The 14,410-nt window shown below is 39.0% G+C and overlaps 1 protein-coding gene across 1 annotated transcript; it reads right to left on the reverse strand.

Annotated features, from left to right (window-relative positions):
• Positions 1-11,073: 11,073 nt before the first annotated feature.
• On the reverse strand, positions 11,074-13,568 carry LOC122659616 (pectinesterase-like). The gene is made up of 2 exons (XM_043854714.1): positions 12,527-13,568; positions 11,074-11,786 (listed from the first exon to the last, which is right to left on the reverse strand). Exons 1-2 carry the CDS (start codon positions 13,566-13,568, stop codon positions 11,074-11,076), a joined length of 1,755 nt encoding a protein of 584 aa, XP_043710649.1.
• Between the last annotated feature and the right edge of the window lie 842 nt (positions 13,569-14,410).

The raw sequence follows: 14,410 nt of genomic DNA on the forward strand, positions 1-14,410 counted from the left end.
TTGGAATCCACCCAAGCTGAGGAGTTGCAAGTATTAGACTAACCTTATTCTTTGAATTGGCTTATTAGGGCCAACATGATAATATTTCTGTATTTTTTTTTTTGTGGTTCATGAGAATAAGAAAGGAATAGAAATCCGTGTTTGTTCCCGTTGGTTCATTTTTTTGTTCTTAAGAATTAATGATTTTTTTTATCAGACTGTTCCTAAAAATTATTGAACCACACTCAAAATAATTGAGAAAACCAAAAAAGAAGCTTTAGTTTGAAACTTCACGCTTCTATATACAAAAGGAGACATAACGGGGGAGTGGCTTTTTAATGATCACATGGTTAAATCAATGGGCAAACCAATAATTTCATGTTCAAAATAGAATACGACCTTCAATGCAACTTCAATCACCACCACTACCGCCACCAACACCTCTACTACTGCTACCACCGCCATTGTCACCTTCACCACCCCACCACTATTTTCATTGCCACTACCACCAAATTTTTGGATATTCAATGGGATTTTTTATTTCTAAAAACAGAAATTACTATATGTTACCAACACGTTTTTGTTAAAAATTTAGGCCCAATGCAACTTCAACCACCACTGCCCAACAACCACCCCCACCTTTAGTGCTACCACCACCATTCTCACCACCTCCAACACCACCCCACCCAAATTTTTGGATATTCAATGAAATTTTTTATTTCCAAAAATAGAAATTACTATATGTTACCAATACGGTTTTTTTTTAGGTTAAAAAATTAGGCCCAAAAACATAAATGCAAAAAGTTATTTCTAGAATAGAAACTTGACCCATAAACAGAAATGTTATCATGTATGGCCTTAATTCACAAAGCAAATCTATGGAGGTATCACAAGAATTTCGATCCCCATTTACCTTCATTGAAACATCTAATTCAAAACAATATTGATTGGTTCACCAACAACTCTTTTTTTTTTTCCCCTTCAAACCAACATGGTCTCTTAGAATAAAGTCTCTAATAAATAGGTAATTTCTTCGTGGCGTAAGAGATGTACTCAGCCATATATATCAGGATTGAGTTTCCCTTCACCCGCGGTGAAAAAAGAACATCTTAAGTCACAACATTCAACCTTTGGATTAGACTAGGGAAAGGTGTATTTGACTTCATACGATACAAGGTGAGAGTTAATAATGAAACTCCATTGCCTAATAGTCCAATCACAAGGCTATGACGTGGTGCGTGAAAAGACGGTGACAAAAAATTTCTCCTATAAACTTACTGTGCTTCCATTTTTTCTTATCGTGTTTCTCTTTGTTGTTCATCATTGTCTTATTGAAATAATTTATTTACCAAAAAACGCATAGAGTTACTTGTTTTGGGGAGAAGTTCTCTAAGCAAGCGGCATTGGAAACACTCCAATATGAAGCAACTAAATGGTTTTGTTCATGGGGTTAGAGAGGTCATTTCATTTGAGGAGAGATAGAGAGAGGGCTGCTGCTAGTGTAACGGTGTACCCCCCCCCCCCAAAAAAAAAACCTTCTCTCTTTCTCTTTTTTTTTTTTTGGAGAAAATTATCCTTCATCCGCAATTCTAGGTCATTATTACTCTCCCCCTTATTTATTTGAGGTCCAAAATATCCTTTACTATCCTAGCACCCATCCAAGGCCAATGATGTCCATCAATGAAGAAAATTTTCATTCATCGTGGCTCAAAAATTCAATCTAATTATCCATATAACAATGGAAGGTGATCTTTCCAAAAAGCATAAAACAAATTTGAGCCATTCATTTTTAGTTTTTATTTTTTATTTTTTTATTTACAAATAGATCGAGTTGCAAGAGTGCATAATAATGTTCATAGCATTGGTACACATGTATGGACAAGCACGGGATGTGTGCCAATACATAAAGGAATGAAATTTGACATGTGGCTAATATAGATCATGTGCTCTTTATCCAACCATCGAAACCTACACATCATCTATCTATGTGGTAGAATAGAAAAACATAACTTTCTAGCAACAATAATTTGCTCTATCTTTTTTTTTGGCAAAAGGTTTCATGTCTTTGGATGGGAACAATGGGAGTCAAAATGACTAAATACCCTATCTTACGAATCGTTGTGCACCGCCTTTACATGGCGATGCATGAAAACCTCCCCCACCCCCTTTTTTCCTAAAAGCACAAACTTAAAATTTTACTTGACTTTGAATCTGAGCCCACGTCTAAGTCCGAATAGAAATCCAGAAACCCTACACCTGCATCCTGTTTCAATCTTTATCTCATGATTTAGGGCTGATTTGGTATAATTTCAATTTAAATTTTGAATTGATTTCATGAAATAGTCAACAAATAGATTAGTGGTCAAGACATTAAAATTGTTTTGGTTGCATCAACATGAAATATTTCAAGAATAAGAAATCCATTTGATAATTCAATTATTGAGAACATAAACAACGAATTGGGTAAAGAGATACATCCTTCACCCATCTCCTTCCTCTTGTCCAATTTTCAGATTCCATTTTCTATAATGGTAAAAGTAAGACGAGAGTTTTATTAAAACAAAAAAAAAAAGGGGATAAACAGAGAAAGGGGGATGGGTTTGTTGAGATTTCCACCCCCAGTTCCTTTCAAAGAAAAAGAAAATCCAAATCGCAACCTTATCCCACTTCCTTCTCCCGTAGACCTCCACCTCATTCTATTCCACTTTGTTAGCAGAACACAGAAGTTAGACCCATCTTCCCTTCGTTTTCCACAAACAAAACACCCCCTCACAAAGAGTTCTGTAAAAAAAAAAAGGGTAATTTACATATACAATCCCTGAGGCTTAACAAAAGTATAATTTTACCCCAGTTTTGGATAATTCTGCATACTCCCCTGAGATTTACAAACGTTAACAAATACACACATTTCGTCAATTCATGACTAACAACGTAAAAAATATATTGCGAACCGATAGAATTGTCCTTACAAGAAAAAAATAAAAAACAAACCTGCAATTCATCTTCCCCTAAATCGATTGGGGAAGATGAGTTGCAGGTATGAGAACACCATGGAAACTGAGACAGTGGCACGACAAGCGAAGGATCTGGAGCGCCTTGCCCAAGCAAGGGTCAGGCGATCATTCCCCACCTCAATGTGTCTCGACAGCACGGTCCTGCAGGGCTGCTCGGCAGTAGAGGATCCAAATTGCTTTTTCCATCGATTAATCAAGGGGAAATAACATCCCCCTCCCTTATAAGATTTCTTAATATCAACTCAATACCCAAGTTTTGAAAAATGATAATGCCCTCCCTTACTTTTTAAATATTCTATCAACAGTATCCTAACAGTTAAAAAACACCATTAAGTGATGATGTGGCATGTACAAAATTTCTAAAACCCCAGATTACCCTTAATATGACTTAATTCCAATTTTGCCCTCTTCAACCTCAAAACCCCTAAAGCAAGCCCAGCAAGGAATCAAGGCCGATATCTCGACGATATCAAAGTCCCAAAGCACCCAATCCTTAGTTTTACTTATATGGTGTGTATCGTGGGTGATGGAGTTTTATCAGGGAGGGAGACCCCCCTTTGCACGCAAGAAGTTGCCGTGGCGAGTCTTGATCCTCGTCTGGAAGCCTTCTCTAATGGGCTCCCACTCCACGGAGGAATCAAGCCTCCTAGGCAGAGTTTGAAGGACCCTGTGACCGGTCATCCCGAGAAGGAAACGTTGGAGGCGATGAGGTAATTTGCCATAGCAGCTCTTGAGACAGATGAAGTTTGGGTCATTGAGGAACTTGACGGTCCACCTGGCATTCCGAGAAGAGCCGTTCCGTTCTTGGCACACCGATTCTTCATCTTCATCCGCTAGCAGGTATTTATCGTGGTGGCTTTATAGATGAACGACCTTGGCATTATGGAAGAGTTCCTTCCCACTCTGATGTTAATCAAATGAAAAACACAGAATCAGATTCCAGAATTTACAGCGAATGATATCTGATCAATTCGAGTACTAAAATCACAAACAAGGGGAAAGTAAGGGATTCTGTTACTTGAATCGAACCAGTTAATAGAGAATGATTGTGTTGGTAATATAATTATGAAATGAAACAAAACAAAACAAAGGAGACCCTAGCGAGAAGAGGCGGTTTTCCAAAGGCGTTTGTCGACACAAAAGGAAACTACAAGGTTACGTAGAAAATAGAAACACGATTGGAGATAAAGAAGGAAGAAAGGAAGGCAACCAAGGAGGTGAGGGACTGAGGGTGCGGACTTAACTCCTCTCAGGTTCCCTGCCCGATCAGGTTAGTAGGTTCCTCTCATAGGGGGCCAAAAATGATGACTTCACCCCCTGCCCGAACACACTGACCGGGTGGGGTGAGGTCGTCATTTTTGCCCTCCCTATGAGAGGAACCTACGAACCTGACCGGGCAGGGAACCTGAGAGGAGAAAAATTTGAAGCAATGGGGCCAGATTTGACTGAGTGGATCTACCTTGCAACCATCAAGCCTGAGGCGGCGAGGCGTCTCAGTCTCTGAACATCTCTGTAACAAATACTAAACTAAAGAAGCAATCGGGCCGATTTTCCAGAACCCACATGTTACCTTTTTAGAAAACCAGAAGAAGGAGGAGGAGGGGAGGGCATTATCATCTTTTGAACTGCTGTTTTAACAGCGTTAGCCCCTTAAGGTACGGTTGATAGAATATTTAAAAAGTAGGGGAGGGCATTATCATTTTTCAAAAATTGGGTATTGGATTGATATTTAGGAAGCTTAGAGGGGAGGGGGATGATATTTCCCCATTAATCCAGGGTGAGAAAATGACTCTAGTTCTGTAATGACATTTACGTAAGATCGAGAGAGAGATTATAGTATCAAACATGATAAGAGTAATGACATTTACGTGAGTGATTCTGTCAAATGTCTGCCAAAAGCTGTTTCAATATTTCTCTGTGTTTCAAGATCCATTTGGGACAGTGTTACCAAACTCTAAACTTCAACTATAGATCGATCAGTCTCACATAAATGAACTGAAAACATTTTAAAAAAAAAAAAAAAATTTTTTTTTGTAAAGAACCTTACGACTGAATGGAAGTGCAACCAAACCGGGTATAAGAGACTAATTAAACTGGTAATGTAGTGGAGCTTCCCAGAGCCGGTGGCCTGGATTGAATGAATTGGCGTCATTAAAATACTAGACAGAAGATTGATGGTATCAAACTATTGAAAACTTTCATTTTTGATCCCCTGACTGACCAAAATGGTCATCAAAACGATTTATAATTAAGGTGAAAAAAATATAATTTAGATTGGTGGCAGAGGAGGGGAGGTGATTGTTAGAATTTCCATCATTTGCAATTATCTCCTTCCCTTCCCAGAAGGACAACGTTTTGATGTTCTTTACTTGATTAATCCGCTTAGGAGATTAAAAAGAAGAGACAGATATATAACATCTACAATTGCTCGACTCTCTCTCTCTCTCATCTCTCTCACGCTCACCTTTCTTCTCTTAATTTAATTGTACATCGAACCCCCCCCACCACAAATTAAGAATAAGATAAGTACGTTTCTAAATCCATGAAAAAGCTTAATTTAAAATTGAGATCGATGTAGAAAAGTTTTGTTAGAAATACTGGAATCAAAAGGAAGAGGACAGAAAGATAGCCTGAGTCGAACGAGAACGCTCTGTCCTTAAGACAATATTTACACCCTATTATTGCACTAGGTTACAGCAAATCTGCCTCCCAAGATAAAACAGGCTAGACTGATTACTAATTTGCAGAGACAGTAATCACTTAAAACTATCAGAGAATTTGTTAATGCATGACTGACTGAAATAGTACCACAAAAATTGAATACTTTGGACTGTCCATTTCACCTTTATTTATAGTGGTAGATGTACCCCTTCAAGACACCTCATGGAATGGGTGTGTCCATTGACATGAGTGGACAGGATTAAAAGATTCTAATCCAAGCACTTATATGTAAGTGTCTCTTGAAGATACCCCATGGTATAGGTGTGTCTCTTGGAGATACCCCATGGTGTAGGTGTGTCTCTTGGAGATACCCCATGGTGTAGATGTGTCTCTTGGATCAATGGATTAGATTAAAAGATTTTAATCCAAGTGCTATGAATGCACCTATACAAATGGATATGTCTCTTTGAAGGTACAAGTCCCTTAGCCAAAAAATAGGCCAACATTGAACCAAATAATGAACCAAAATCGCCAAAAAACCAGACCAACATTGAACCAAAGAATGACCCAAAATCGTCCACACAATTATTGAAAAAATTCCAACAATTTTCCCCAATTTTTAAAATAATTGAGTCTCAGTCAATAACCTCTTTGTACCTTTAAATCATACGTACATAAAGGTGTCTTTCGACTTGAACCTTCATGTTGTCAAAATACATTAGGACTTGTCAAAATCAAAGTGGACGAAGCCTTGAACTTAGAATTTATAGCGACAAATCTCATATACTAGACATATGATTTACTTGACATAGTTTCAAAAATACCCACACATTTATAGCCTTGTGCTTTCATCTTAGGTTTTCATAAGTGCCTTAGAGACAAGCTTTGAATCTCGCAGAAGCGGCCCCACTTCCTGCACTTATATAGGTGAATCTAATAATATGCAAATGTATGACTTACATTTCCTATATGACATAGATTCATTAAAGGATTGATCTTATCCTTTGTCTGTTTCTCCATACATACATGCACTACCTTGAGATGATAAGAGATATTATCTCTACTAATTAAGTGCATAACTGGTTATTACTACAAGTGTTTTTTCATTGAACTAGATGACTAGTTGTTGGTCTAGTGTTTAGTTGATTTTCAGTTGCAGGTTACCTCTCATTTAAAAGCTTTAAACCCATCTCCCTGGAAGTCTTCCATACTACATCCCCGCCTAGGCCTTTTGTAAAGGGATCAGTCAAATTTTTCTTTGACTTTACATAACTAATAGTCACAATTTCCTTAATGAGTTATTCCCTTACATAGCTATGTCTTAAACGGATATGCCTTGACTTTTCATTGTAAACTTTATTATAAGCTTTTGATAATGTTGCTTCATTATCACAAGATATTGACATAGCAGGCATTGGCTTAGGCCACAGAGAAATCTCTGTTAATAGGTCCCTAAGCCATTCTGCTTCCTTTACTGTCATTGCTAAAGCAATAAACTCAGACTCCATAATGGAGTGTGAAACCACAGTCTGTTTCTTGGATCCCCAAGATATTGATCCTCCACCCAAAGTAAATATCCAACCACTTGTGGACTTTGATTTATCGGATCCTGTAATCTAATTTGCATCTGTGTATCCTTCTAGTACTGCGGAAAAATCCTTATAACTTAATGCATAATTCATTGTGCCCTTTAAGTACTTAAGTACTTTAGGAATCGTATTCCAATGAATTTGTCCAGGGTTATGAGTAAACCTACTCAAAACACCAACTGCAAAAGCTATATCAGGACGAGGGCACTGCATGGCATACATTAAGCTGCCAATGATACTAGAGTATTCCAATTGATATATACAATTTCCTTCATTAGAAGTTAATCTAATAGAATGATCATATGTGGTAGCAACTGGTTTACAATCCTCATGATTGAATTTCTTTAAGATTTTCTTTATGTAATGAGATTGTGATAAAGAAATAGAATCAGAGGATCTAACAATTTAACAAGTTTATTAATCGATGCTAAAGCAATTAACAATCTAATTGTACTAATTCTAGCAACTGGAGCATATGTATCGAAATAGTCAATACCTTCCTTTTGCTTAAAGCCCTTGGCTACAAGCCTAGCTTTAAATTTATCAATGGTTCCATCAGCTTTAAGTTTTCGCTTGAAGATCCATTTACAACCAATAGGTATAAATCCAGGAGGTAAATCTATTAAAACCCATGTTTTATTACCCATTAGAGAATCTATTTCATCATTTATAGCTTCTTGCCAAAAGGCGGAATCTTGAGAATTCATGGCTTCTCGGAAAGTCAATGGATCATGTTCAACATTATACACACAAGAATATATAACTTCATTTCTATTTTCTTCTACCAAGAATTGATAAAAATCTGGGCCAAAGGATTTTTCTACTCTAATTCTTTTACTTCTTCTTAGTTCAACACTCTCATTATTCTCAGAGTTTGATTGAGTAGTATCTTGATCCTCCTTGTTTGTATCTTCATTCTTTCGTTTCCTAGAGAATGAATCCTCAAAGAACTCAACATCTCTAGATTTCAAAATTATATTTTGGCAAACGGTCTCTGTAGATTCTATCGTTAGGAATCTATAGGCCTTGCAATGTTGGATATAGCCAATGAAAATACATTCAATTGCCTTTTCACCTAATTTAGGTTTTTTAGGATCAGTTAATCTTACTAATGCTCTACATCCCCATACTTTGAAATATCCAAGAGAAGGTTTTCTCTTCATCCAATATTCATAGGGAGTAATATTAGTCCTTTTATGGGGTATGCGATTAAGTATATGACAAGCAGTCATTAATGCTTCACCCCATAAATTCTTTGGTAAGTCAGAAGTAAGTAAAAGTATATTCACCATTTCTGTTAGAGTCCTATTCTTCCTTTCTGCTACTCCATTCTGTTGAGGACTATAGGGTGCCGTTGTTTGATGGATAATTCCATAAACTTCACAGAAATCATCAGTAGAGAAGTATTCTCTTTCTCTATCAGTCCGTAAGATTTTAATCTTATGATCTAATTGATTTTCAACTTCGGCTTTGTAAATTTTGAATTTCTCCAAGGCCTCATCTTTAGTCCTTAACAGGTACACATGTATATTTTAAACAATCATCTATAAAAGTGATGAAATATCTTTTACCACCTCTAGTTAGAATACCTTCTAACTCACACAAATCAGAGTGTACCAATTCTAAGAGTTGTGTATTCCTTTCTACTTTCTTAAAGGACTTCTTAGCAATTTTAGACTTGATGCATACAGAACATTTGTCTTGACTAGAAGATGTGCATTCTGGTAATAAGTCTAATTTAACCATATTTCTCATGCACTTATAATTAACATGCCTAAGTCTAGAATGCCATGTATCAAAAGTAGAAACAATATAAACAGAAGATGGATTTTCATTAATCATATTAAACATATACATGCCATTCGGTGTATAACCTTTCCCAACATAAATTCTCCCTTTGGACACGATGATGTTCCCTAACTCAAATAGGATTTTAAATCCATGTTTGTCATTACAGACATTAAATTCTTCCTAATATCAGGAACATGAAGTACATCATTCAAAGTAAGCTTCTTTCTGGAGGTGAGATTCAGAACCACTGTGCCTTTACCTATGACCTTAGCAGTTGAAGAATTTTTCATAAAGAGATCTTGTCCATCTGCTATAGGTTCATAAACTTTGAATAGATTTTTGTTCTTGGCAATGTGTTTGGTTGCACCAGAATCTATCCACCATTCCTCATCATCACCCACTGTATATACCTCAGATATTATAGCAGTCCAATCATCATTTCAACCATGTTGGCTTGGTCCTTCTGTTGCTTCTCCTTGAGAAAGACTCTACACTATTTCTTGAAATGATCGACTTTTCGCATTTCCAGCAAGCCGCTTTAGGGTTAGTAAAACGACCCTTCTTCTTTTCTGAAACAGATCCTTTCCCATAAAACTTTCTCTTTTTGCCCTTAGAAGATGCATTTTCTATAACATGAGCCTTTGGAGATTTTTCCTCCAATTCAAGTTTATTTAATTTACGAGAATTCTCTTCAACTTGGATATACTTTATTAACTCTTGCATAGTCATTGCATCTTTCTTTTGTTTCAACTCTTTTCGACAGTTTTTCCAAACAAGAGGTAACTTAGAAATAATTGTAGATACTTGGAAAGACTCATTAAGAGAATGGCCCTCAGAGATTATTTGATTCATGAGATCTTGCAACTCATAAGTTTGTGAAATAATAAACTTATCACCTACCATTCTGTAATCAAATAACTTACTTACAAGAAACTTCTTGTTGCCAGCATCCTCAATTTTGTACTTTTTGTCAAGATCCTCCCACAGTTCTCTCGACGTGCTGTCTGCAAATTTGGGCCCATACACATCATAAAGTGTGTTTGACAACCCATTGAGAATGTAGCCCTTGCACATGAAGTCGTCTTATTCCCACTTCTGGCGCTGCTATTTATGTACTGGTGTTTCTCCACTTGAAGTTTTTCCAGTGGTGTTTGTCGGTGCTGTTGGCTTCTCTTCATTCAGAACATGTGCAATCTTCAAAGCAGTGAGGAAGAAATTCATCTTCCCTTTCCAATGCTTAAAGAATGAACCATCAAACTTGTCCAGTTTGGTGATCTCGTTCCCAGGTATTTTCATCACTGTTGTCTCCTCCATTGATCAAATACTGTCTTAAGATTGTTAGAAATACTGGAATCAAAAGAAAGATGACAGAAAGATAGCCTAAGTCGAACGAGAACGCTCTGTCCTTAAGACAGTATTTGCACCCTATTACTGCACTGGGTTGCAGCAAATCTGCCTCCCAAGATAAAACAGGCTGGACTGATTACTGATTTGCAGAGATAGTAATCACTTAAAACTATCAGAGAATTTGTTAATGCCTGACTGACTGAAATCGTACCACAAAAATTGAATACTTTGGACTATCTATTTCACCTTTATTTATAGTGGTAGATGTACCCCTTCAAGACACCTCATGGAATGGGTGTGTCCATTGACATGAGTTGACAGGATTAAAAGATTCTAATCCAAGCATTTATATGTAAGTGTCTCTTGAAGATACCCCATGGTATAGGTGTGTCTCTTGGAGATACCCCATTGTGTAGGTGTGTCTCTTGGATCAATAGATTAGATTAAAAGATTCTAATCCAAGTGCTATGAATGCACCTATACAAATGGATATGTCTCTTTAAAAATACATGTCCCTTTGAAGATACATGTTCCTTGGATATGTCTCTTTGAAGGTACATGCCCCTTAGCCAAAAAATCAGGCCAACATTGAACCAAATAATGACCCAAAACCGTCAAAAAATCAGACCAACATTGAACCAAAGAATGACCCAAAATCGTCCACACAATTATTGAAAAAATTCCAACAAGTTTTAACGTGTGAAGCCAATGTTAAAAGGTACACCAGTGTTCTTCAACCAATGGTAAGCCTTAGAAGATCCATTTGTGAGGAAATGTTGGGCAGTCCACTGAGCAGCCTCTCTTTTGTCAATGAGATGGAAGCCCTTCCATCGGACCCTCCCGTCAGTCTTGGCACCACCACCACTGTTGGCGTACTCAGCGTAGTAAACCGTGTTTTGTCTGGTGGTATTTCCGTTCCAGTCCAACCATCCTTCCTTCTGGATGAAGTCATCAAGTGAGGACTCCATGATCACCGTCGTTGAAAAGTCCTTCCATGGGCGGCCCAAGTATGTGAGGTACGTAAACTTTGAGGGGCGTAGCTTCTTATCGGGCACGATGCTGCAGTTCTGGATCACCACACCTCTCGGTTCATTCCTGTCGGTCCTCCCTTGTGCAGTCACTATATTCTTATTACCTACGCTAGGTTTCCTGACAATTATCTGAGAGTTTTGGATCAACGTCGCAGAGTCACCAAATATGAAGTCCACGGTACCATAGATGTAACAGTTGCGGTAGAACTGACGATGTGTCTCTGCGTACAATGTGTCTTGGTACCCCTCTATCCTGCAGTTGAAGAAGGCCGACTTGTCGGATCGGACTCGGAGAGCCACGGCCTGTTCTCCTATTGAGCCCGCTGTGTTTCTGAATCCCATTGATTTGGCTATAAACCCAGTTCCTATGGCCGCTGCATATATATATAATTATTATTCAGATACCTAATCCCTAATAGTTATTACAGGGCTAGCTAGCTGCTAGTAATCAACACAGATCTTCTGCGCGTTGTCCTGTCCTACCTGTGCTGTACAGACACAGGGCTACATGCAATGACCACCTTACCCCTGCTCGGGCAAGGCGCTCGGGTAGGGATAAGGCGGTCAATGCACGCCGCCTTACGTCTGCGCAGCACGGCGCCATAGAAGATCTAGATCCCCTAGTAATACGAATTTTTATCCTCTCAATTACACTGCCCGTACTTGACCGTCAAGTACATCTAATAGAGGGAGGTGGACCCCACCTCGGCCAGTGTGTTCGGGTAGGGGGTAGGATAGTCATTTCTGCCTCCTCTGTTAGATGTACTTGAGTCAAGTACGGGCAGTGTAATTGAGAGGATAAAGATCCCTAGTAATACTACTGGAACTAATTAAGGAATTTGTAAAATTAAAATGATCTTGCTTAATTTGAATGCAGTCTAATATTTATATGTATGTGGTTTCGAATTTTTATCCTCTTAATTTGCCTGTTCGTGCTTGACGTCAAGTACTTCTAATAGAGGGAGGTGGATCCCACGTAGACCCCACCTCGGATAGTGTGTTAGGGAAAGGGGTAGGATAATCATTTCCGCCCCCTCTGGTAGATACTTTACGTCAAGTACAGGGATGCAGGCAAATTGAGAGGTAAAGATCCATTTGGTTTTATTGAACTTACAGAAGGAGGCTGTGTCCTGCGTGTCGATGCCCGTCTTCACCTTCGTATTGGATAGGCTCATTACGCTATTGTTTCCTGTGACGATGGTTTTCTTGGGGCCATCTCCGTACATGAAGACATTAACCTGGTGAACGATGATGTGCTCGTCGTAGATGCCGGCCTTAACGTAGATAACGTACCTATCTTTGTTGTGTTTAGGGCGGGCGGCTAGAGCTGCGGTGATTGTCCTGAACTGGCCGCTCCCATCCTTAGCGACCACTGCGTTGTGCGTTGGTGGGCCTTTGGCGGCCAGGAGTTTGCGGTCTGGTGCCTTTAACCACGTAGGGTAACCTTGGCTGTCAACTTGAGTGGCCTCCTCCGCCTCCAAGAGCCGTCGTGACTTGGGGATTACTATGTCGAGAGGTATGTTCAAGGCAGCAAGGATTTGGGAGAACTTCACAATGATGGCAAGCGCATTACTTGTGAGCTGGGTGGAATTGTGGAGCACATTTGTCATGGTCGATTTCAGCTCTGGATTACCAATTGTATCCCGGCAAGTCTCGTGGTAAAAGACCACGGCGCTCAACCAGTTCGCGAGATCCGGTACGCGATCGTTCACTATTGTCTTCAAATCATTTTCATCTACCACTGAGATCGACTCTTGGAGCTCATCGATGGAGGTTTGTATCAATTCCTTACAGATTTTAAATGAACCTTTCTTCTCGAAGGTGTTTATTTTGTTATCCTTCTCAAGGACACTTGATTTATCCATAGCAGTTCGCACCGCATCCAGGGTGGCAGAAACTGCAATCTTGATGAAGTCCTTGGGATAAACAGTTTCATTTTGTGAAACCTCTCTAAAGGTGTGCATGCAAACATCCTTGTAGCTCGTGGCTTCACAGACGATCTTAACACTCTTCACCCTCGTCAACAAGTTGACGTCGATGCTGCCTTCATTATTGGAGCTGCGGCTAGCACGGTTTATTCCGACCACCAAACCGACCACAACGACTACCACGAGAATGAGTGAAGAACCGGCAATTATTGCTTTGCCTTTGCCCATGCTCTAGTGGTCGTGCACTCCTTCGGAAAGAAATGTGCCCTCGGCCGGACAAGAGACCTTCTCACATACGTACTTCCCCGGTCTCTAGCCAATGGATGTATGTATATAGGTAATATATATATATATATATACTAGCTAGGAGAAGAAATTCAGGATTAATTGAAGATAAGAAAGAACACCTTGGGTGAGGGTAGGGTAGGGGGGCTGGCATTGCTTTCATAACGAAATGAATCTGCCTAATTACAGGGTAAACAGATAACTAACATAGAGATTTGTTGTTGTCCATGCATTCGTGAGAGCTGAGTTGATGAACATTAAATTTAGATAATGGTGACTTGATTTGTCCTATATATATCGGTGGCTTCACTGTTCAAAGCAAAGCAAATTAAGCTGGCTTCACTGTTCACAGCGAAGCCCACTCACCCAGAGGATTGACAATTGGGGATTGATTGAGAGACCGCACAAAAAGCCCCCGCGACACACAGAGAGAGATAATGACATCAGCTAGCTTCTACGTCCACTCCACGGCCATCGCTCCTCCTTATTCGACCATGATTCATTCTCACACGTCATTATAATTGATCTTTGGTGCAGGTAGACAAGAGAGAGAGGTTTTATGACAGTGGTGAGAATTCAACACTGTACACACGATTAGGTTTTTTTGTTTTTTGGTAACTGCAAAATTTAATGATCAGGATTATGTGAAGGAGTCGGGATCCTCTCCAACGATATTGAAGAGATTCTTCTCGAATGACCTTATCTTAATGCCACATTTGATGTCAATTAATAGAGAGTTAACTATCATTTTTCTATTTTTTTTTGGTTCTCTCCCTTGATTTTAG

The sequence above is a fragment of the Telopea speciosissima genome, chromosome 4 (assembly GCF_018873765.1).
Source record: "Telopea speciosissima isolate NSW1024214 ecotype Mountain lineage chromosome 4, Tspe_v1, whole genome shotgun sequence".
Taxonomy (NCBI): Eukaryota; Viridiplantae; Streptophyta; class Magnoliopsida; order Proteales; family Proteaceae; genus Telopea; species Telopea speciosissima.